The sequence below is a fragment of the Erithacus rubecula genome, assembly GCF_903797595.1.
Source record: "Erithacus rubecula genome assembly, contig: SUPER_Z_unloc_4, whole genome shotgun sequence".
In the NCBI taxonomy this organism is placed as follows: Eukaryota; Metazoa; Chordata; class Aves; order Passeriformes; family Muscicapidae; genus Erithacus; species Erithacus rubecula.
In genome coordinates, this window is record NW_027635670.1 from 2,596,778 (window position 1) to 2,621,768 (window position 24,991).

Genomic DNA, 24,991 nt, shown 5'->3' on the forward strand with positions numbered 1-24,991 from the left:
TTTCTGTCAGATCTGTAGCTTTAGACATGGATGCAGATGATAACAACACAGGTTTCTTCTCTGGACAGAGGAGGTTTCATCTGTCTTTTAGAAAAGAATAAAGGGGTGGTTTCCTGAGTAGTTTGGATGACAATTTGGGCTTCCTCTAAATCCAGCTTAAGACCCAACATTAGATGTGTAACCCACTGGAACATAAAGTATTTGTAACTCCAGGTTAGTTTTATCTGCTGCAAGCAAGCTGTGCGAGAAGCTCTTTGAAACACTCTGTGCCTGGTGTTGAGCTGCTTCTCTTGCTATTAGGGGGTTTTGACCATTGTATGTCTAGATGCAAAGAGTTCTCAGTGTGCCTTTGATGCTGTGGACTGAGCTTCACTGTTCCAAGACACTTACTCAAGGTGCATTTTTTGCCATTTAAGCTCATAATCTTGAATTGGTGGATGACAAAACTAGGCTAATGTTGCACTTAATATTTACACTCAGTTCTGTTGGTTTCCTAGAATTTGATTGTTTTCTGATAGCAGTAATGAAAATATTTCACAACTGTGGTTATCTGACATCTTTTTGATATGTAGTTAGTAAAATTTAGTGTATCATCAAACCAGAATGGAATCAGCTGTGATCAAATCTGGTGCACATGTGAGGTCAGAAAAGCTTGAAAGCATTTCTGGTGCCAGCATGCCTCGGTTTTCAATTTCTTCAGCAGAGGTTATCTGTGAACACAATAACAAGAAAAGTGAATTCCTTATCATTAGAGGTGAATGTAAGACTGTTGTCGGTTTTGATGTGAGCTATCTTTAGGATGGAAATGTGAACTCACTGGTCTTAATGGCTTTGAAGACTTATACATGCTAGCCCCAGTGGAAATAAAAGAAACACACAACTGCCTGGTTTTCCTTTCAGTGTTCCTGAGCTTAATTTTTTACATATCATAAGTTCTTATGTATCATAAGTGAAAAATGACCAAAATGTAAAACACAAGAATTTAATTTCTTCTGGGAATTAAAACCAGTTATCATTGTATAGCTCTGACAAAAGAAGATAGTTGTATTTTGGTAGTTACAGACAGTATGAGCAGTATGCAACAATTAGGGTGTATGCAATTTCACATGAATTCTTTTTTCCAAACTTGATACAGTGAAATTTAATATGAAGATAGAGTGTTTGGTTTTTAAAAAAAAAATTCAGTAAGATTGCTTTTTCAGAGAGCTTTCTGCAGTATTTGGAGTACAGTACAATTTGCAAAATTAGGTGAGAAATGAAACAGGAAAATAATAGTTATTAGGACCTGTGTTCCTCAGATTAATCTGCAACATTCTTAGTAATTGTGACAGCCTTTCAGTGGATGAACTGATTGTTAAATATATGCTTCGTTGGATGTACTGTTTTTTGGAAGTTATGCATGTTTTACTTTTGAATCCTGAAAATATAGCAACATTCATGTACATGGATGCTTATTGCTCTTGGTGACTGGACCTGCTGTGTGGAATCTAGTCAGGAATCAATCAGGAGCTTGTGCAGTGCGTATAGGTATCTTCAAAAACAGAAAGGGCACGTGAAGGTAAACATGAAATACAGGACTGACATAAAGCAAGTCAGTCTTTCAATAGATCTTCTCTCAGCCATCTTCTGCACTTGCAACATAGGGGGATGTACCAATATAAAAGACATGGTTTTTAGTAGTAGGCATACTCTGATACACATCTACCCCTTGTTTCTCCAAAGAACAATGTTTGTTCACTGTAATGTTTTTCTAAAAGTGTATTTAACGTAGTCTGCACAAAAGTGTTAACTCTCATCTCTAGATTTCTAGTTTTGAGAGGTTTTTCCATGCAAAAGTATTGTTAAAAGGCCAACCAATATAATGATGGTACTTATAGAAATGTAAATTCCTAGGAATACTTTGCTTGGATACAGCTATTGGGAAAAAAAGGCTTTTCTATCTCTCTTTCCTTTAACAAGGTGGTATTTAGTCTGACACGCTGTACTGAGGTGAAAATTGTAGTTTTGTTTTTTGTTTTTTTTTTTTTTTCAGATAATTCTCTCAGTTTTAAAAACATTTTTTTAACCTACTGTGAAAAAAGGACCCTATTGACCTCTAATGCTCTGTGGTCTTTTTAATAGTTGTGTCCTTTCTCCTATCTACAGTTTTGTATCAGTTCATTCAGCCAGTAATGGATATTTTTGTGGGGATGGAGAGGAACAGGAGTTATGAGAATGGTAGTAACTGAAATTTCTTCTTGCAGTTTGGGATTATGTCAGGTCTTCTGTAGGTCTGCAAATACCTGCAGAATCTGTTGCCTTATTACCAGACTGGGCAATAAATTATTTTTTTATATTTTCCATGCAAGCATGTTTAAATGATCCTGAATCTCCTGGAGTGAGATTCAAGATTTATCTGTATGTATCTCCATAAATTCCAGTAACACATTGGTTAGATTTTAGGAATCAACAGACACCTTTTGTTTGGATGCTTACGTACTGATTTCCAAGAGTGGGAAAGACATCTTTAGTATGATGTAGATCTTGATCTACCTGAATTTAATTTCTTAAGTTTATATTAAAAAGAACTGTAACTCTGAAAGGTGGAGTGCAATATGTTTACAAACTAGATGTTAATATGTTGGTCAGGAAAAAAGTGGATTAATATCTTATATTCTATAATTGTTACACTGAAATTTGAAATGCATGTAATTCAGTCATAAAACACGATTTTTTTCTCTACAAAAACAATAATTTGTTGTTTCAAATGGAGATAAGCTTGGAAAAAGAAGTTTGAAGGTCACATTTTTTGATGATGTGAAAAAATGTTTAGTTAGGAATATATTAGTCTATATTAAACTCCCTGTGTTTTGCTGGATCTCTGAGATGAATTATATCCATCTACAGCTGTGAGAATATGAAGAAATTTTAATGACTGTCTCTTATATGAAGAAAGTTAAGAAACAGGTGTGCTTCTAAGAGATCCTGGTCTGTTTTAATGCATATGCTATTCTTAAAATTGGTCTTCCTCACCAAGCAACTCAAACGTTTTGATAAATTCTGTGAGATACAAAGAGAAAAAGGCCTGTAAGTTGTAACTGCCTAGATGAATGCACAGTTCTCCAGGGTCCAAGCAAGTTTAAAGGAAGTCTGAATTAATGTAGCACAAAAATTGATAGTTCCAGAGGGAAATGTAGGCTAGTAAGAATCAACTGGAGTCTGTTTAGTAATGGATCTTAATTTGTCCATAAATTGATTATGTTAGTTATCCATATCATTCTGTTATATCTGAGATTTTAAGGATATCTAATAGGAATACGTTGGAGAATGGGTAGCAAATGTGAAAATATTCTTCTCTCAAGCCTAATGGAAATGTAGCTCAAGATAATATTAAAGATAATATCAGAATATGGAGACTGGGATGTATATTATTCCCCTTACTTGCTATTAAAAAGCTTTGCTGAATATACTGCATTTTTTACATCTGCTCAGTCTTTAGCTTATAAATATATAATTCAGCTTATCCCTCCATTTGCTTCAAAATATGTGACATTTATTTTTCAATATTTTTGAAGTAGTTATAGCTTTGCAATTGAGAACAGCAGTATCAGTTTTTTGTGTTCCAAGTTAACTTTAAAACAGAAGCTTAGCTCTTATTTATAACTTATAGTGCATTACTCTGTGCTTACATTTGGAGTTGGGAACTTAAATGTGTGGAATAGCTGTGTGGTGTGTAAGGTTGCAAAACTCTGTCATTAGTAATAAGACTTTTTGCAGTAGTACATTAAAATAAGACTATCTAGAGCACAGTATTAAAAAAACCCAGCAAACCACTACAAACACATAAACATCCCCACTGTACAACCAGCCAGCCAGCCAGTCCCCTAAAAGCAAACCCCAGTCCTTTGGTTATAACTGGAAATTTGCCTCTGCTTTCTGACGTATTTTAAGGAGACAATTTTTGCTTGGTTTCCACAGAAACATTTTGCAGCAAGAAGGTATTAATGTTTAAAATAGATAGCCAAGATAAGGGGAAATTGGAGACTCTTACGTATCTTGTATACTTGTTATCTTCATGCATAATTTTATGCTGATGATCACATTCAGCTAAAAATTTGTTTAACTGTTTGGTGGTTATAAGCTTATAAGCTTATAAGTTATAAGCACTTATAAGCTAAATGTATATTAAAACATTGTGGCTATTTTGTAGACTTAGCCAGACATTCAGAATGGTTGTTTTGGTTAGGATAACATATCGATATTGACTGTGAATACAAAGGTTTTATATTCATTTTCCTCTCATTTCTCTTTCCTCTTCCCTGCCCCCCTTTCCCAAAGGAAAGCTGGTTTTGGAGACTGATGAAGATGTTATGTTTTTTAAAATAATAGCAGACAGTAAGTGAGAAGATACTTAAGGGAAGAAAACAACTCTAATCAGTTAAACTTATTAGAATTTCACAGTTCTCAGGAGGCTGTAAGTTGTAAATTGATACAACCCTGGGGTGAGAGTGGAATGAAATCAGATTTCATCTAGATGTATGAAGGCAAAATGACACTAAAATCTAATTTTTACACTTAAAATATATTCACTAGTAATATATGGCCAAACATGTTAAACCACACATTTCAGAAAGCTTATTACCTTATTCCTTGCAGTGAATTCAGAGTGATGTAAAGATTTTTCTTGGTGACAACTGCAATTCACCCGGACCTTTCTGGCAGTAAATGCAATGCTTTGTCTTACAGTAGACGAACACATTGAACTTAACAGCAACTTTATTTAGCTAATGTGCTGCACATACTCTTTAGCTATGCTCACTGAACATATTGCTCCCTGCCACACTTCATGGATATTGTATCAGACAAAAAGCCTGTCTCCATGTTCTCAAAGCAGCCTAAAGAATGAGTATTTGGTACTTTAGAGATTTCTTTGTCTTCATAAGAATAGCATGTTCAGCTATGTTCCTCTGATGATATGAAACTGTCACACTCATGGCTAAATCTCTTAAAAGTAGGAGCTAGGAGTTAGCACTGGCACAGCAACAAAATTTGGAATGTAATTAGAAAAACTATTGGAGTGACAAAGTGTGGCAATGGGAATAAATTTAGTTTCATTTTCTGGTTGCTCAGTTTAGTTTTCTTTCACATGAAGATGATAAAAAGAAAGACAAAATGAGATGCCAAAAATGAGGGAGAGAGTAGTGTGAAAGTGAGGGATGTGAAGATATTTATAAGGAAAGAAGAAAAAAGAATTTTACATTTGATAAAAAGTAGAACGAAATTAGACATCCAGCAAATTGCTGTTTTCTTATTTACGTCTGGGAAACACATACTAGATCAGAGGCAACATCTGGGAACTTGTATGTGCAGATAAAAGAAGTCAGCTTAGCTGTACTTGTCGTAAATAGGTTGAGGCTTTGTCTCACAATGACAATTAATTAAGTAAGTAAGCTGATACTGATTCTTTTCACCCTGTGTTTTAGTTACGGTTGAAATATTATTTGGGTTTGTAATTTTCTATGCTTATCTGAGTAAAATTCCATTAAGTATATTAGGAATTTGCCTGCTCTGGGGGGTTTACCAGTATTCTATCTATACAGTCATTTTAAAGACAATTTAACTGAGTAATTGAAGAACTGGGTGGTAACCTAGTCCTGTGGCATACAGTTTTAATTGCACTTGTTTATATTCACACAGAATCAAGCAAATAATGGATATCTCTGCTAAAAATGGGGGGCCATGAGCTCCCCATTAGGTAGGGATCTAGTTATGATACAATGTTTTTGTAATTTATATAGGAACTCCTGACCACATAATAATGATAATCTGTCACCTTCCTGAATGAATTCATGCTAGTGAGAAATTTAATACAGTAAAGAAATATTTTTAATTGTGCCATTCTTCTGTATGGGTTTTTTGTGACACTACTGTCTGTTGAAGTGGTATAGTAGATGTACCAGGTTTTTACACACACAAACATGTGTTTTAACAGACCATTAAATGCAGATAAACAACATATTTCATACAAGATTGTTACACCTCTCCCTTTGACACTCCTACTCCTACCCTAGACAGAACTATAGCTTAGCATGGCACGCTTTCTTCTACATCTCCACAGACATTTGCTTGTCACAATCCAATATAAACGGTGTCCTAGTTTTCAGAGTATGATTATTAAATAATAATGGGAGGAGAGATCTCATCCTGTTCCTAAAGCATAGTGGGTTTTTCTAGTATGTGTAAAGAGAATCTGAATTGAAAGGTCTGCACTTTTTTTCATCTGCATGTTCTGTCTTCTAACTAGCACTAACTAATGTAGTTAGAAAATATGAAAGAAAAGCAGTGAGAGGGGGAGAGAGGGAAAATTGATTGTGCTTGCTGGTCTGAAGTAGTACCAGAAGATGCCTATCTTGAATGAGACACAGAGATAGGAGAAATGAGATCTGCTGGTCAGAGGTCTTTCTCTGCCACTCTCTGGAGGCATTGCACAACCACCATATCAAAATCCAGCAGACTCACCTTCCAGCAATCATTCAAGAAATGATCCTAGCTATAAATTGTGACTGATAAACTTTTAAGATACATGATATCTTCCTTTAGTTGAACCTCCTCTTTGCAGTTCTGATACCTTTCATTCAGTTGCCAAAATCCTACGAAGGCAAATGCCAAGTGAACATCCCAGCTCAAATGGTAGATCCCTTTGCTATTAGTGTATCTTTCTTCTTTCCTCAACTCTCCTTCTCTTCTGAAGAGAAAATCCTTGTTTGCTTTCTTTTTTGTTTCTTAGCTGTTCGAAAGCCTTTAAAAATGCTTTTACTTCCCTGTCATGGCATTATGCTCTTTGGAGGGAGAATCAGCTGGAGTCATGGCAAAGAAAACTGCTGTCCTGGTACTTTTATTTTGCATTCACCATACGATTCACAGTATTGCATTGTTCCTTCCCAGAGGGGGAAGATTGGTCTCTCATGCAAATCACTGGTCCTTTTCTAGGCTTTTGTACCCGTCCTGAAATTGTTGGAAGGGATCCTTCTTTCTGCAGAGTGAGAAGGAGGAATTGCACCAGACAGGCTGGCCCCAGTTATTTTATCTCTTTCCTGTGTCTCTTACAGCTCCTTTTGAGGAGCAGGCACCAGGCAGTACCTATACTCTGTTCCCAGGGCTTCTACTGGTCTTGTGCATTTGGTGCGCCAAATTCAATGACATTATTTGGCATAACTTCAGACTTGCATTGCTTTGAGTACATAGAATCTGGCCCACAGCCTTGTCTGTATGCAAGAGTGTCCTTACTCATTTAAGCTGAGGGGATAAACAAGTGTTTTTCTATTGACCCAAGTGGTACATGAAGTTGGTACTGGTTAAAGAAACGTGGTGCATATACATTATTTCAGCTGATAATATTTTATGAGTAGAGGTGTGCAGAGATTCAGCTTTCACAGAGCCTCCTTAGTGTTCATGGAAGTGCAGCTTTTATCCTCAGGAATGCCTCAAAGCCTTGAAAAGTCTAAGAAAAACAAAGAATATGCAGAAAAAGAAATTTACTTTTAAATAAATAAAGTTGCAAAGTGAAGTAGAGGGAATAAGGCTAGGAACTGTGTGGATAGATCTGCACTGTGATTGAAGGTAGCAGGCTGCAAGTTAAGCAGGACAGAAGTTTTAATTTAACCCCCATCTCCGCAAACATCAGCACATGCATGCAGAGGATTATTACCACCATCTGTTTTATCTGCAGTAGTTTTCATCAGTTGTGTTATTTTGTGGGTTTTTTAAGTGCTTAAGAGCTGCTTTGAAGCTGTTGTGCTAATTGTTAACTTGGGCTGAATCTGCGTGGATGCCTATAGCAGTGTCAGCATGCTAAGATTAGATTAGTGAATGGAAGTATCAGCTCTGTGCCTGTGCAGTACTTTAATAGCTGTGCCAGTTCAATCAAATACACTACTGACTTTGTCACTGGGAAATGGTGTTTACCAGATCTTAGATGGACTGCTGAGAAAGATGAATGTAATCTTTCATTTTAGTCTGATTTAAAAATAAGGTAACTAAATTCTTTACATAGGTTATTTTATTACTGGTCTTCACAGGAGGAGAGTAGATATACTGGTAGATTTGAATTCTTCACTTAAATGAGATATACATGTATAAGGAATGTTGTAGTGAATGGAAGGAAACTAACCATTATCTTTCATATAGCTTAATCTCATATTCTGATTTGCTGGAGTTAATGTTGAAAAGAGAAATAAAGAAAGGAGAAATGAAGAGAGAAAAAAAGAAAAGGAGTATGTTTATTCCTTATTTTGTTTTTAATTTGTTTTTTTCTTTCTTCTTTACAGAACCTGAAGAAAGTGTTTGTAGAATTTAGCCATCAGGAGCTATTTGAGTTCTACAATAAGGTCTGTAGATTTTACAATACCATAGTGTCTTTGTAAACACCTTATGCTGCTCAGCAGGAATCGTTGCCTTTATTAATTAAATCTAGTAAAACTTGAAAAAAGGGATCCAACTTAATTTAAGACTGTTGGATTTCTTTGATCTTTGGTAGTAAACCATTTTCAAGAAAAGCCTGTGCATTCAGCTTTGGAATAGGCAGGGCTTGGGTCACTGTAAGCATACCTGGCAGTGAGATCAGGAGGAGCAGCTGATGATGGACAGTGGGGTTCTCTCTGGAAATAGCATCTTCATGTTACATTTTCAGTCAAGATGCTAGGCTCATAATCCAGTCAAAATGAACTCTACTTTTTTTTTTTTTTCCTTGTTATTATGCATTGGAAATTCACAGGAAAACATCTGTGCATGCTAAAGAGGTAGTATTTAGACAACTGTTTCTTTAAAATTTGAATATTTAAACTGCAGCAATGAATTCTAATAGCTTCATGTAAAAACAAATATTCATGAGTAAAGGATTTTATATTGGTATGCAAATATATTTGGTATGCATAGTAGAAGATATTGGATATTTCTGTTTGCATGTTTCTAAACAACATTTTATGAGTGGAGGTTTTTTTCTCTTTTTTTCCTTTAAATAGCTGGAAACTATACAAGCACAGCTGGATTCCCTTACGTGATGTTTTTGAAGACTTATTTCTCCATCACATTCCTGCCACCTCATTATTTTGAATTGAAGATAGATTGCCAAGCTGTGTTTCCTGAAGGATTCAACGGGTTGCTTCTTGTAAAATTATATGGCTTATCTGCTTTTTAGACCAGTGCTATTAGCCAAGAGTCTTTGTTGAGGGTCTGAAGATTCTAATGGACTTTCTCTTATTTGCTTAGCAGTTGTGAAAAATTTACTAAAGTCTTCTTTGCTTGCAGTGGGGAAACTCTGCCCAAACCCTCCCCCCCTAAAAGAATGCTACCCTGCTTCAGAAATATTTTTTCATCCTATTATGAGCGTTATTTGATTCTGGTAGAAATTTGCATATTAGTAAGAGACCAGGAAAAAACCCCTTTTTCCAGACATAAATGTAGAAATTGTAAGAAAATACACAGCTAATAAAAATCTCTGTACTTTTCCAGTATTATTCACACACAACTGATAATGCTTCTTGCAGATTTTTCAAAATAAATTCGGAATTTTAAAAGCTAATTTTGGGGCTAGTAAAACTTCATTTTGTTATCTTTGTTCTATTTTAGTTTGGTGTAGTATTTTTCATTGAAATAATCAACAATGACTCTGATATCAGTACTTAATCTTGGCACTGAAAATAAACATGGCTTCTTATCACTGCAGGCCCACTAATGAATCTAAAAAGTATGGTGTATAACTGAGGAGAGAAATCTCAGAGTATGAAACAAAAAATACTATAACAACCAGACAGATTTCTGAAATCTATGTTGATCCTTACTCATGCTGTTTTTACCACCAGTGTTTTCACACTGAACAGGAAAAATTGAAGTATAGTTATTAAAGGCCAAGTTAGTCATACTTTCACCTATTAGTTCCAGATGATTCATGAGCAGCAGGAGAAAGGTAAAAGTCATCTTAGTTCTTGTTTGTTGCTGTTTGTTGACAGGCAACTTCATTTCTGTGCAGTATATGACTCTAGGCTTTGGGCTTATAGATGTGAGAGGAAATTTGGCTGTTCAGAGATTTAAGATTTTTTATTCATGATGCCCACATCCTGACGCCAACCAGACCATTTCCTTCTGTAGCTTGTTTGCTCATATAAGTACAATCAAAATGTATGTTTTGAATAGCTGGTTCTCTTGAATAGTTTAGGTCCTCCTGTGCCAGATTTCCTGCTTTGTTGCCTTTGTTGTTCAGGATTGTGCTGTCAACTCTAAAATTCTGTGAGGTCTGCCCAAGTTATCCAAGCTGAAAATTAATAGATTCAGATGATAAAGCCATTAACAGCCTATGTGTGAGTAAAGGGCACTGAAGAGAAAACACACATGTAAGATACTTAGCTCTCAAAGGAGATGCCACATGGTATTCTATCACTCTGGTACAGTAACACTGTTACCCTGGAAGAAAAACGAGTCACCATTGCATAGCAGAATGTGCTCAGCTATCCACTATAGCCTGTGAGGCTGGCTGCCAAAGCCCCATCTTGCCATAAATCCCTGGCAAACATGCCATATCTTCTGGAGATGCAGTGCTCCCACCCACAGATGTCACATCCTTGGTCTGGCTGTTCAACAAGAGCTTGCCAGCTCATCATCTCACCCTGCACGGACTGGTGCATGTCTGCAGGTGGACACATCCCCATATTCCCCCTGCTTGCTGGCAGCTAACAGCTTTGCAGTTTGTGCAGCTGAGGAAATCCCCTTCTGCACAACATGCCTTCTCTACCAGTCCAGTGGCACACTGTGCTTTGTGCAAGAACACTGCTCTTGAGCCTTTTCACTGAGTTTCCAGAGCTTATGTTCTGGAAGTCAGGTACGAAGTAAATTCAGACTTTCCTCTGTGGATACAGGAGCTGTGTGAGGGGTTTAAGTTACCTTTGTGAATGTAGGCAGTGATTGATGAATCCTGGAGGAGGAGGTGAAGGCTGGACTAGTTTGGAGAGCAAGAGCCATTGGACAAATCAGCAGGCACATCTAAAAAAAAAAGAAAGAGTAGGAAGAAATGGGGCACAAGACGAAGGAAGGAGAGGGTAGAGAATATTCCCAAGGATAGAATCTGGATATTGGAAAATACCACAAAGATAGTAGAAACACTGGAAAAGATGATAGAAGTATATATACAAAGAAAATATTAAGCAGAGGGGGAGAAAACCTTATAGAAGAGTGAGAGGGAAAATGGGGAATCAAAGTAAACCAGAATTAACTATGGAAACTAGCCAGTTGTAAAATCGCATCTAGTAATTCAAACTAACTCAGAAGTGTCAACCTCAGTGCAAAGTTGACCAAGATTAAAGTGTGGGATGATGAAAAACAGATTTTAAATCTAGCCTTAATAGGAAATATTTTAAAAATTATAAAGTGGTTTTGAAAGGGAAGAAAAACCTCAGATTGAAATAATTCTGTAAATTTTATTTATTTTTATCCTTGTTTGCGGATGACTGACAAGATTTATGATTTCTTTACAGTGGCAACTTTTTTTTTTTTACTAACTGTACTGATTTTTTATTGTCAAAAGCTTTATTGTAAGAATTACAGTGGTTACATTTAGTCAAGGGCTGCTGAGAAGTAAACATTTAGTTTAAAAAGATTTTCCTATATGTAATGAGGAGCTTTGGGATTGTACATTGTTAAGTAGCAAGGGCATAACCTGTACCTTCTTAGAGAAGTACATTGTCACTTAAATTCTGAGTGCTCCTGGCTAAGGACAGAAAATTGGCTAACTGAGAAAGAGCAGAAGAATTTGGGGGGAGTTTGTTAGATCTTGCAGAAAAGAAGGCTCTTATCCTGGTGACTTCTCTCTGGGCCTGAGTAGACCTGGAAAGGGGAAGTTTAGTCTTCCCCTTGAGAGAAGCTGGCTCTGCCTGGTTTGTGTAACTTCCTGGTGTCTCAGAAGTGTCAGTGAACAAGAGGAAAAACAAGCACTGGCACAGACTGGATGATGCCTGGGTAGATCTGCCAGGGGGACAGTCTAAACTGCCTTAGGGGTGGCAGAAAGAAAACCCTTCCTGGGAGAAAGGTGGCGTGTGGACTACACAGAACTGAGCACACCAGTCTGATGTGGGAGCCTAGATGTGTGTGCAAAGCTGTACTGATAAAAAACAGAACAGTGGGTCTCGGGTGTTTTTTGAAGGTTTTATTGCAGAAAACAAAAGGGATGCATCCCATGCTCTTTCCAGTTCAGGATCCTGGCATACTGGCCTGTCATATCTCTTGGACGTGATCCAGATTTGAAATTGAAGGAAGATACCTGCAGAGATTTATTGAATTCTAAAACTGGAAATTGGAATGAGTAAAAATTACTAAATCTTCTTTTATATCTTTCAGTGCAGTTAAAAAACATTTGATTCATCTTTCTTCAGATATTAAAGATAGTATTTTCTGTAACTGTGCTTCTTACAAAACTATAATGTCAAAGTCTGCCTCAAATGGACCGCTGGCAAAAGAAGGAATTCTTTTCATTCAGGTGTAATAAGCATCAGTAATATTTTGATGTGAAGATTTGGAGTTCTGGACCTAAGGAAAAGCCAGTGTGAGCACTGCCTCAGAAGCACCAAATTACTGGTGAAGAGCAGCCACTTGTACATCACTGAGCAAAACCAACACTAATGGTGCATTAATGCTTGTTGAGTACAAATGCATTAGATTATCTCTGCCCAATTCAGATTTGGGCATATAATTCCTGTTTTTTAAGCAAATATGAAATGTCTGTAAGTTTTTGCATTTCATTTTTGTTGAAATAAAATACATAGTTAGACAAATATAGCTTTGCTGTCTCAAATTTTGGTTACCTGCCAAGCCTGTTTTGGTTCTCCAGAGGAGGCTTTCAAATTCTCCTATAATTCTAGGGTTTGCTGACATATAAATTTTAAGTAATGACCTGCAGTTTAATTTCTACAGGGTGATTTTAAAGACTCTGAAGTCTTGTTCTTCCAAAGCATAAAGAATTTACTGACATGCTAATTCTTACCTTGTTCATAGGAAGAAAAGTGGTTATTGTTACAAAATAGTATAAACTCCCCTTCACACTTTTTCACTTTTTCATATTCTCATATTCTTGTTTTCAACATCATCAGTATCATTTCATTGCTTGGCTGTATTTGCATATCATATCTTCAAAGATTATGAATTCTGTCACATTATGGCATAATAATGTCAAAGCTTAATTATGCCTGCTGACCAGTGAATAAGTATCATAACATTTTGTGTTACAAGCTTTTATAGCTTATTTGACCAATGAAAATGAGTAGCATTTTGAGCTATTGTGTGGAAGTTTCTTTTCTATGCAGCAGATAAACTGACCTGAGTCAGTTGAGTAGGTGTGTGAACCACAGTGCTGCTGACTGATACACTGTTAAGGGTGTCTCATTAAGATAACCTAATAAGATGCTTTTATCTGCAATTGCATAAGTTGATTTCTAATTTCCATAGAAATTAATCAGTTTTGTTGGATCTTTCCTCAGCCTTCTTCATTGTTCATTAGACCAAATTATATGCTATGATTTTAACTGAAATAAAGGGTTTAGACCATCCCTTCATCTCTTCATTATTTTGTTTCTGAAGAGATAAAAACTACTGGTCTGTCACAAATCAGATACTGTGCATCTGTGTTCAGCTATGCATCCAGGAAGCACTTAGTCCCCCTCACTTAGAGGGATTAGTCTTTTTTCTACTGAGGTCAAAATATATTTCATGGTTACCTAATATTTCCTCTGTTTATTGAAATACAGAGTCAATTTGGAGTTCTACAGATGCTGGAAGTGTAGCTGTCTTGACCAGCTGTTCTAGTAAGGTGATTTTTAGAGCACTTTTAACTTCTTGTCCTTGATGTTAAATGTTAATTTACACTTTATGGTAACTTAAAACATATTCAAGAAAATGTGGATGAATGTAGTGCCTGTCTCTGAGATGGTTGTGCAGATCCACAGAGGCCAGCATGGGCAGCTGTAGAGTACTAATTCTGGGGCTGGACACAGCAGATTAGCTCTTTGGAATTCTCTGTCTGGTCCTTCAGGACAAGGGAAGGGAGGAGGAAGCAGGACTCCCTGCACAGTGCTAGCAAGATCCCTCACATCTGCACTGTGTTGGAAGGGTCATCCCACCAAGCTTTACATGAAGAGCTCCACATACAGGTGAGCTGCCTTTATTTAATTTAGTTCCCACCCATGGTTTCAGTAGGTAGGGCAGCTCTTTAACAAATTGCATTTCATGGGCAACTGCGCTTTTCCTGTCATTCAATTGTCTGTATTTCTGCTTCCAGGGTTAAGAAATGCTTCTTTATTAAAAAAAAAAGAAAATGAAAATGAAATCAATTTGATTTCAGAAATTATGCAGTTATTGTATGTAGTAAGCATTGTAAATAATGTTTGCATTCTTGTGTTTGTTTCTAATTGCAAAGTGGTTTTCATAGCCAATATCCTTGCAGGCAGCAGAGAATGAATCTCAGTGAGGTCAGTGCAGCCCTGGAAAGGATCATGTCTCCTGTTCCATGCACTCCTCCATGTTGAGCCCTGTGGGGCAGCTCAGGCTGTGAGCCTTTGCTTGTACCTGAGGCTGCCAGTTAGTTGAGCAGTCACTACCTCTTTCCTGGATAACAATGCATCAGGATAAGGTCAGAGATGCTGACTGTATTGGAAGAAAGTTAAGTCAGACTAAGTGTTGTTAGCTTAGCTCTTCATTCTGGAATGGATGAGAATATTTTTTTCATGCAAGCTGCAGTTCTGCTATATGTAAGGAATGAGGTCAGAGCAGTGCTTTGCACATCAGATGAATCCCTGGTACCTCTGTCAGGAGTCATGCCTTATGATGGTGGATCTCCACCATCTTCTGCTCTTCTAATTCCTTGCAAACTCTTGCCACTTCTAGCTCATACACAGCCAGGATAGAGGCACCATAGGACTCAAGAACAGAATAGGATTTTCCTCTTGCTTCTTCTCTGCTCCTAAGAGGATCCCTTCTCCATTCTCAGGCTAGTGTTCAGTACAGTTCCAGGTAGTACCCTACCTACAAGCTTTTGTTGGGGTTTTCTTATCACCCCAAGTTTGAAACTTACTTTGAGAAAGGCCCAAAAAAGATCTGTATGAGATGAGAAGTAGAACAAAACCAGCCTTTCAGGATATTCTCTTTCAGGGGTATTATTCACTATTTGGCCATTTCTGGAGCAAACTCTCTGTTCAACTAATCGATGATACAATTTATTCTTTGCAGCCAAACTGCCTACATGAATAAAATTGTCATTGTTTCCCCACATCATCCTTATGGATTGCAGCAAGCTAAAATATCCTTTGAATTGGATTTAGGGTAACAGAAGTGAAGTGCATCAGATAAATGTAGAAGAAACGAAGCCTGTAAGTGTGAACTGATACCTTTGGAGCTGTGTTCACTCACTGTCTGACAGGATGAATGGCAGTGATCCCAGATTCTTAGGTACTAGAACATAATTTAAAAAACACCCTAGTTAAAATATATATAGAGAGCCAGAAAGGACACAAATAAGCAAAACAGAGTCTCCTTTAAGCAACAGAGCATAGTATGTCACTGATGATGCTTGATGTGAGCAGTTTTCTCAGGTCTTACTTGGGGCAGCACAGACTGTGTGTAATCCTCATTGCAGTACCCAGAAAGTGATTTGGATTGCTTTTAATGTTCTCCTGCAACTGAACTGCATCTCCCCATATCCTGTCAGATGTCACCCCTGCATCTACCCATTAACATCTGTTTGGCAGCCTACTGATTGATCCCTTTGGGTCTGTAGTCAGAAGAAGGACAGTCTTCTGTATGTCAAGACAGAAGATACAAGGTCCTGAATGAGCTCAAGCTGGGCAGTGCTGCTCTTAGCTGCTTCTGCAAACAGCACCTGCATGGGAATGCAAAGCACTTCAAGTAATTTTACTGTCTTTCTGTCTGAACAGGCTGTGTTTGCTAGGGTTGATAAACCAGGTTTTGGGTGGGTGAGTGTCAGCACTGAAGTTGGTAAGTTTTTAGTTCCATCTTCTGTCTGAGAACAAGTTTTAAATTAATATTTAGTTAAAATACTCAATATGAAAGAGAAGCCAAAGGTGGAGCTTATTCTGGTACCTGGAGCAAAGTTCATGCTGTAACTTCTATGTTAGATGAATAAAATCTACCCTTGAGTTCCTTCCAGATGGGCCTGGATATGAATGTATAAAAGTATATGAGCAAGAGGTCGTATCCCTGTGGCATAATGATTTCAGCATGTTGGAAGTAAGGAAATCTCCTATCAACCTTATTCCAGTGTGCAAGGCCACAAGGCATGAACTGGTACTTTATTCTGATTTCATTGCCCTGCCTAAATCAAACCCAGGCTGCAGATATGTACTTTTTACTTGCCAGAATAGCCCCGTTGTCATAACTATCTTCAGTCAAGTGATTTTGGTGGTTTCATATCAGACAGAGCCTTCAGCTGACACATTAGCCCACTTCTGCATCCAAGGTATTAGTCCTTGAAAATTCAACCCTTGAGTGTTCTGTCAGCCTCCAGATAAAGCAACTCTTGTATATCTCTTGTATAAAAAGATACAAGGAATCTTCTTATCACTTGTATGAAGATCTACTCTACCTCTTGGCTATAAATATATATTTGTGTGTATATATATACACACAAATATATGCACACATCTTTACAGAATACTTCTCATGACTTGGTGATCAAAGATGCTACAGCTTTCTTTGCATAATATTTTCTCCTTGTTTCTCCCTTTCTCCTTGTATTTCTCCTGTATTTAAAAGCTGATTTTCTTGCCCAGTCTGGGAATGTGGTGCAGCAGTAATCCCCTTTGTACGTGGACATAAGGATGAAAAAGAACAGGGAAACACAACTGTGCCAACCTGTAAGAGGCTTCATCAGGAGTTATTTCCCCAGATTTGGATTAGCTTGTTTGAAATTGAATGCCTGTCCCTGCCTCTCCCCAGGTACAAGTTAGCTGAAATCCTGCTGTTATGGATCATGCTAACAGCACATTATCTGAAAAATGCAGATACTTATGGGTAGTCTCTAGTCTTTAAACCATCAGATTTAATGAACATTGTCTCTGAGGACAGTTATAAGCCCTAGTAATAAAAATGATGCATCCCACTAAATCATGAACTGGAGTTCTTGTTCTCCCTTGGATTTTGTTAAAACCTTTCTCCAAACTCACCAGTTTCTTCTTTGCCCTCTTTGCTGATAAATTCTATATTTTACTGATTTTACCTTAGCTCACTGAGCTAACTGGCTTTGCTCACAACTTTCCTTATACTCTCTAAGTTTAAATTAATGTTTTGCCATGTTCTTTCCCTATTTCCTACGTATGTACTCTGTTGACTTTTCAAACGAAGGGTCAGGAGTTGCCATTTTTCTGTCAAGAGTTCTCTGTTGGTGTGCACTTTTGAAGGACACAGTACAAATCTTGAAGTCAGTAAAAAAGTCATTCACAAATAGATTATACTGTATAAAATTGCACTATTCATCACAATGACACCCAAGGTCACTACTTTGCCACTTCTCAGGAAGTGGCAAAATAAACCAGCTGAACAACTGAGAAAACAGTAATACAGAAAGGGGAAAGGAAGGGAAAGGAAGGGAAGGGAAGGGAAGGGAAAGGAAGGGAAGGGAAGGGAAGGGAAGGGAAGGGAAGGGAAGGGAAGGGAAGGGAAGGGAAGGGAAGGGAAGGGAAGGGAAGGGAAGGAGGAAGGGAAGGGAAGGGAAGGGAAGGGAAGGGAAGGGAAGGGAAGGGAAGGGAAGGGAAGGGAAGGGAAGGGAAGGGAAGGGAAGGGAAGGGAAGGGAAGGGAAGGGAAGGGAAGGGAAGGGAAGGGAAGGGAAGGGGAAAGGGAAAAGGGAAGGGGAAAGGGAAAAGGGAAAAGGGAAAAGGGAAAAGGGGAAGGGGAGAGGAGGAAAACATCCCTGGAACTTTGGACACACGAGGCACATATCTAATCCACCTTTATTAGATAATCAGTCCTGCTATGAAATGAATGTTTCCCTTGCTTCTTTAAGTGATCATGTCAGCTTTTACTCTACAGATGTTTTGCTGCATTAGCAAGAAGACCCCTCTGTTATCTGTAAGTACTGTCTGTTTATTTGAGTACACAGTAGTTTTCAGTCACTTCATTGAAAAGCAAGTGGTCTGAGAATGTCCCAGACAATGAGGAACAGCCTTACAAATTCATTTTACTATCTATAAGGAATGATAGGAGCATCATGTTCAAAAGAACAGAAGGTTGAAAACATTGATGCTTCAGAAACACCAATATTTGAAACAGATTTTTATTATCAGAAGAGAAAGGCCAGCATGAAACAGAGCATGGCAAAAACCACTCAGAGTCTTGTCTACAAGTCTGATGAGATTTATGATCCATGGTCCTGGCCCATGCATTTTTGCAATGCTGAAAAAGCAAACACAAGGTAATGGAAAACAATTATGAGTCATGCCTTTACTTCAGAGGTGATTAATGTGACACAGTCAAGTTAAATCCTCCGAAGAGACATCAGCTGTGTTTTGCACTGATGGGTTTTGTAAGCATGGGTTTGATACTCTTCCACAGGAGATTTTAATTTCCTGCTAAAAGATACGGTTCATGATCAAAACCAAGGTATACATAAATAATAGCTGCTCAGCTTGCAAAACTGATAGTTTTTTATCAGCTAATGATCAGAACACAGAACATCTTTGTTTTATGATGCCAATACCTCTGGACTACCAAAAGCATGTGGAAGTGAATTTAAATATTCTAATGGGCTATGCTACAAAGGATCTAATAGCATCTCATCAGACTGCCATATTCCTGGTCTGCATTTAAAATCTGAAAATATTTGTTGCTTTAAGTGAAAGAAAGAGTGGCACTCAGAAACACAGGCAACAAAAAGGATGAGCTTAAAAATACAGAAGTCCTTGGAAATGATGCCAAACAAAACTGTCTAAATATGCCCACATTCACACACCTGGACTGTCACTTTGTCATTGTGCTTGCAAGCATTATTGAACCCTGATCTGGCTCCCTATGCATATTTGCAAACCTACTGGTGTGAGTGCAGACAGCACAAAGTTACTTTTAATCCCTCAGTATTTTCCCCTTGATGTGTGTCACTTAAGGTGCTAATCCAAGAGCTCAAGACTGTCTTTCATCCAGTTCATCTTCCATTTCTAATGGGAAACATGACCTAGGGATGCTTTGCCACTACCCCCAGCACTTCACTCCTAAAACACCTCCATTCAGACCTCTGATTCCAATTTTGTGTGTGCCAAGTTAGCCCAGCTCTGCTATTGCCTTTCTCAGTTTCAGCAAATCCTTGGTTGGAGCAGCCTCTCCTCTGAATGGCAGCTGAGCCCAAAGGTTCCCTCCAGTGTAACTGAGCCTAGTTTTGTGGCTAGGCTGGAGGGAAGTTATTTCAAATTTTGTCTTCTCTTACCTGTCATCAGGATGTCAGCTCTCAACTTTACTCACATCCCATTTCCATGCTCAGTAAGGCAGAAGACTGGTTATATGAGACTAATTTTTGATGTACTGAGTGCAGTTGTATTTTAAGGTCACAAAATCAGGTACTGTCCTACCACTCAAAGCTTGAAGTGAATGTGTTCTTGGGATATGAATTCCACACAGGCAAAGTCTGCTCACTCCTTTTCCCCCCCCATTTCCTTCATATCAGAGACAAGTGAACTCAGGGCTGTGTACATCCACATACACAGATGTATCTTGGTTCATCATCCTGCTGCAGAGGGATACATCTGTATTGAATGAACCATTTGCAGAAATATTTAGCACTTTAATGACCATTTTTTTCCTAGAGAAACATTGGAAAAGTTCAGCCATCTCAGTGTTTACCTGACACTTAATGAACGGACTTTTGGATGCAGTAATTTTGGCATTTGGAAATGGGTGAGTCATTTAATAATAAATTTTTAAGGGCGCTTTAACAGTTTGTTCCCACACCATCACCTCTGACTTTATCGTTCTTTGCATCTTTGCCCCCTCCACTTTTCACAGCTTGTCTTCTTTTTCTTTCCCCCCCCAGACTTCACCCATAGTTGCCTATGTCCATATTCACCATATAGATATGTGTAATGTCTGCTTGGGTTTCAAAGGGTCAGTGCTGCTCCATTCTGTGCTGCAGGTGAGCTGTTGGTGGCTTCAGGAGCTGGATTTAAGGTTTGGTGGCCCTGGAAAGGAGAGAGCTGAGCAAGGTGGGGCTCAGCTCCTTCTGGCATCATTCTGTCATGGGCTGCAGCACTGTGAGTCCTGCTTAAACTCCTGCTAAAAGCCTTTGTTTATCTTGTAGGTAAATTCCCTTTCCATGTCACCATTTCTCAGATTGCTCTGACACCTACTTGTAGGAGAAGTTCTGATACTAAATTTCTCTCAGTCAAGGCGTTTCATTTACTACATTCTTTATGCCAGCCCTGAGTTTACTGTGTCTTCACCTTGTCTTGTTCTCACATTACTCACTTACAGAGATAGTTCTTATTTCCTATCAGAATTATTTTTCAGGAACATATAGTGTGACAGATCTCCAGGGATTAAATACCTAGGTAGTCTTCCAAGGTTTCCTGCCTTCCCAGTTCTGTGCTGTAAATAAGGATCAACATGCTTTATAATATCACTTAATCAGATTTTTTTTCTCAGGTCCATGTTAATCTCAGCTTTTGGGCACTGATTTCTTTCTTTGTTGAGAAAATGTGAGGTGGGTGAGTACATCCTCCTTTATTCACCCTGCTATTTCTCTTATCTGTTGTTTATAGCGTTGAGACAACATAACTGGAGCTTTTTCCTGTCCTCATTTCTCTTTGTTGTGTTTTTGTTTTGTTCTGTGGTGTGGGTTCTTGTTTCTGTGTGTGGCTTTTTTCCTCCTGTTTGTTTATTTGTGGCTTTTTAACCAGCTTTTGGTGTTGCTATTTATACAATCTATATTCTTAACTTTGATCTGATTGTTAGGAAGTTTGCTCTGTTTTTGCAGGATCCCAAGTATAAGATGTTAGATTGTACTTATTCCTCTAGTACTGCTCTGCTACACTGACAATCCACAAAAGAGGAATTGCCTTAAATGTGCTGCCCACTAAAGATAAAGATAGCTCTTAATTCACCTTTTTCCCAAGAGACATCTCCAGGCTGTGAAAACTTTTACAGAGATATAAAGTGATAGGGAGTTTCTCATAAAAGAAAGGCCAAAGGCTGCTTGAACTAAAGCAAAGTGACATGGAATTTCAGTCCTGAAGATTTTTGCCTCTCCTTGCAAAGGCCTGAAATAAAGGATGAAGCTGAATCTTGAATTTACGGGGACAGGGTTACTCACAACTTGCAGACAGAGCTTTAGAATATGGCCTTGTTGATGAAGTGTGAAGATGGCCAAGGAGCATCCCTCTAATGGGATGTCCAAGTGGAATGGCTTTTATGCTTGAGGAGTGTTTGAAAGTTCTTTGGTGCTTCTGTCTTTTTTTGAAGGGCAGATCGTTTCTTACGCTCACTTAACTAGTTTTTTATATCTTTGCAAATTGATGTGAATTCATAACCTTAGTCCTTGGGGTCTGTTGCTGATTTGGAGTTGGGAGTGGGGTCAGAGGTGGGAGGATAGAGAAATTTTATTTGAGTGGAGTTCATTTCGCCACAAAGTGCTATCAAATTATTTATCAAGTGTCACGTATTTGAAGTGAAGAGAAAAGAACTGTAGTGCTTCAGGGGTCTGGCAATATCTACAAGGGTGACAGAAAGGTAATAAATTGGGCAGGAAGCTAAACTATTACAGAATCCTGTCCACTGCCTCTGTAAAGATCCATTCTAAAGGCATTACATCAGCTTAAATAGAGGGAGTACTCGCTCACATCCCCTGTTGGGTCCTGGAAAGTTAAATGGTCAGCAGAGGCAGAAGGCAGATGAAAAATTATTTGCTGCTTTGAATTCCACCAACCTTCATCTTTGGAGTTATCTTAACTCATTGTAAAAATCTTTAAAAGCCAGTATGTGACAGTGGTGTCTAGTAATATAAATAAAAAGAGAGGATCTATTCTCTGGCAGTAATAAAATCCACATGCCAGGCAGTTTGTATTCTTTGATCCATAAAAGCCAGGTATTCAAAGTACAGCTTCAGTGTCTGCCTCATTAGCTAAAATGGAGCCTAAATTGAAAGGGAAACAAAGTGTTTTTGTGTTTTGGTACATCTTTTAATACAGATAATCTATTCAAGGGAAATCAACTAAATAGGCTGGCTTTTGGAGGTGGATGCCTGCCTGAAAGGAATAGCACTTACTTCCCAAGACCTCTGTTTTAAAATCATACCTCTCCTTGAATATTATAAATGTAGATAAATGTGATAGTAAAAAGAAATAATTGTGTAAGGATTTACATTGTTACATTGTTACAATATGAATAATAAGATTATGGCCTTAAATTCAGTTGAGATACAGATTTGTTATGTAGAGTCTATTTTTAATACTGTTTGTTATGTCTTTTGAATCCAATTTTTGTCCTCTTTAGCGAACCTGGGGAGCTGCCACATGGGATTTCTTGAGAAAGAAATACCCAATATTAGTTCCACAGCAAATGAAAATAAAAAATGGGAACACAGGCAGGTCAAAGCAGTGGTATGCAGAGATACTTGGGCTAGATGGGGTGCTGAAGTAGCCACAGAAGATCAACCCAGTACACAGGATAATATATTTTGCTGCTCAGCAGAGTTGTGTAGACAGAAGCTAAAATAATGGTTTAAGATTACAAATTTTTGAAGACCAGTGGTGGCAAATGATTCACTTAAAACTTTGAAAGAATTATTTGTATTCTTCTCCCTCTCATCTATTGGCCTTATCTTTTAGTACTTTGTAAGTAATTTTAAAACTATTTCCATTTTCTTTTCTTATATAACTGGTCACTCATTCAGGATTCTGTGCGGAGCAGTTTTTATTTGCACTCAATTTTATCTGACTTTTTATACTTTCTTTAACTTTTGGGATAAGATTGCTTGTACAATGACAGAGTAAGGCAGTCCAGATTCTGAAAGGGGCCTGTGGGCAGTACTCTCCTGGGGACTGAAATAATTCTGGTTTGCACTGAGACTGCTTACTTATTTGTCAGGCTTCCAGGAGGGAAGTGGCAGAAGCAAATGCTCTGACTGCTAAACTTCACTGGGTGCTATTCATCAGGATCATGTCATGCTAAGAACTGCTGCAGAGCCCACTCTTAAAAGTGACTCCTATGCCCAATATTTCCAAAAGTAGCACTGTCATCATTTCTGTCATGACCATACATGAGGCAAAGAATAACTAAGGTGTGTGCCAGCTGTCAGAAGATTTTTAAGTATGTCTCCAAAATGTACTTAATGAAGAAAATTTTCAGACGTTTCAGACTTCCACTGGCTGTGTTTGTGTATCTGCATGCCAGATTTTGCCCACACTGGACAATGACTTAGAAACCACCTCTCTGAAGCCTGTAAGGCAAAAGAGAAATCTCCAGCAGCAGTGATTGGAGTCCCCACCAGGCTTTACTTCCAGGTGCCTGGACATGCTCTTCCTCAGAGGGAATCTGAAAGGCAGTAATCTGTTTTATATACCAGTGTCAGGTAAGTCTGCAGTGTTCAGCAGATGTGGTGTCTGGAAGTGAAGTTTGGTTAGTCACTGTACATTTAACCAGCAATTTGTAGGGTGCTGGCACATTTATCTTTAATGGGAGGAATAACAGCTCTTTCTTCTCACTCTTACCTCTCTGTAAATCTAGTATATGGAAAGAAGCTAAGTTAGGAATACAGGTGAAAAAGTGCAGGACTTCTTCCAAAAGGCTTTTCTTTCCCTCTCTATTTTTTTGAAAACTCTTCTTTCCTGGAGAGAGGCTGATGTGCATTGTCAGTAAAATTGCACCTCTCAGCATTGAACAGGAACATGAAGGAGGCTCATCTGTCATGTCCCTCAAGCATCACAGTGAAAAGATGATGTACAGTTGCCTTGGCCATCAAAGGGAAGGGATGCTTTTCATGCTGTGTAACTCATGGGCAGCTGACAAGGTTAAAAACATGGTTTCAAATCTGCCAAATTAGATTACAGATTCGATACTCACTTTTAACTTTTAATCCAGAGTTTTCAGGGAACTTTCTTCAGTAACTTTGCTGTGAGCATCCTTCAGACTCGTTACACAGCTTGGCAGCATGAGTGAGACACTTGAGGTCATGAGAACATTAGGTAGAGCAGTGAAGGTGTATATATATATATTTTTGGCCTAATTTACTCTGTTGGGATATTTGCTTTCTGTTCTATAAGCATTCTTTTGACCTGTCTCAGCTGCATTTTCTTGTAAAATATAAAGGTCCAGAAAGCTGACTTGTACTCAGATTCTTTGTTGGAATGAGACTACCCAGGTTGTTTCAGAATTTCCAGAAATTAGACAGATTCCATTTGTTTGTTCTCAGAACAGATGGTGGAGTAGAATTTGAATCACTGAAGTGATAGTGGGAGAGAAGTTACAGTGGGGGAAAAAAAAAGGGAATATAAGTGAAACTTTTCACACTTTCCTTTTTTTTTTTTTTTTTTTTTTTTTTTTTTCTGATTTCCAGCTTTTGTTTTTATATGAAGAGTTTAATAGATCCAGCTTTCAGATTTTTCTCCGTTATTCAGAGAACTATAAAATCAGATGGATACAATCTAGAATATTCTGTACTTTTACTAGATCCTAAATGGATACTCATAAAGAGTTAGACTTTCACCTCATTACTTGAGTTCAGATCTATTTTAGTGGGCTGTTTCCTCCTTCATTCCCTGAAGTGACAGAGCTAAAATCAGGATTAATTCTCCCACTCTTTAAAATGAGATGGATGTATGAATTTAGCATGGAGTCTGAGGAAGGCACATCAAAGCCACCATCACCACCAAAACTGAAGCCCTGGGTGAGAATTCAGTCTATTTCTAGATCATCCCTTTAAATTATTTCTGTGGAGGTATTTTTTATTTATGCTTCTGCATTGTCTGCAGTTGTAGGATCACA

The 24,991-nt window shown here is 38.0% G+C and overlaps 1 protein-coding gene across 1 annotated transcript in view; it reads left to right on the forward strand.

The window, feature by feature from the left end:
* COMMD10 (COMM domain containing 10) overlaps window positions 1-9,557 on the forward strand; it is a 101,563-nt gene extending 92,006 nt beyond the window's left edge. Inside the window, exons 6-7 of the mRNA XM_079331533.1 lie at window positions 8,307-8,366; window positions 9,000-9,557. Of these exons, the coding sequence (XP_079187659.1) occupies window positions 8,307-8,366; window positions 9,000-9,038 (99 nt within the window). The 3' untranslated portion in view covers window positions 9,039-9,557. The remainder of the gene's footprint in view (window positions 1-8,306; window positions 8,367-8,999) is intronic.
* The last annotated feature ends 15,434 nt before the right edge of the window (window positions 9,558-24,991 follow it).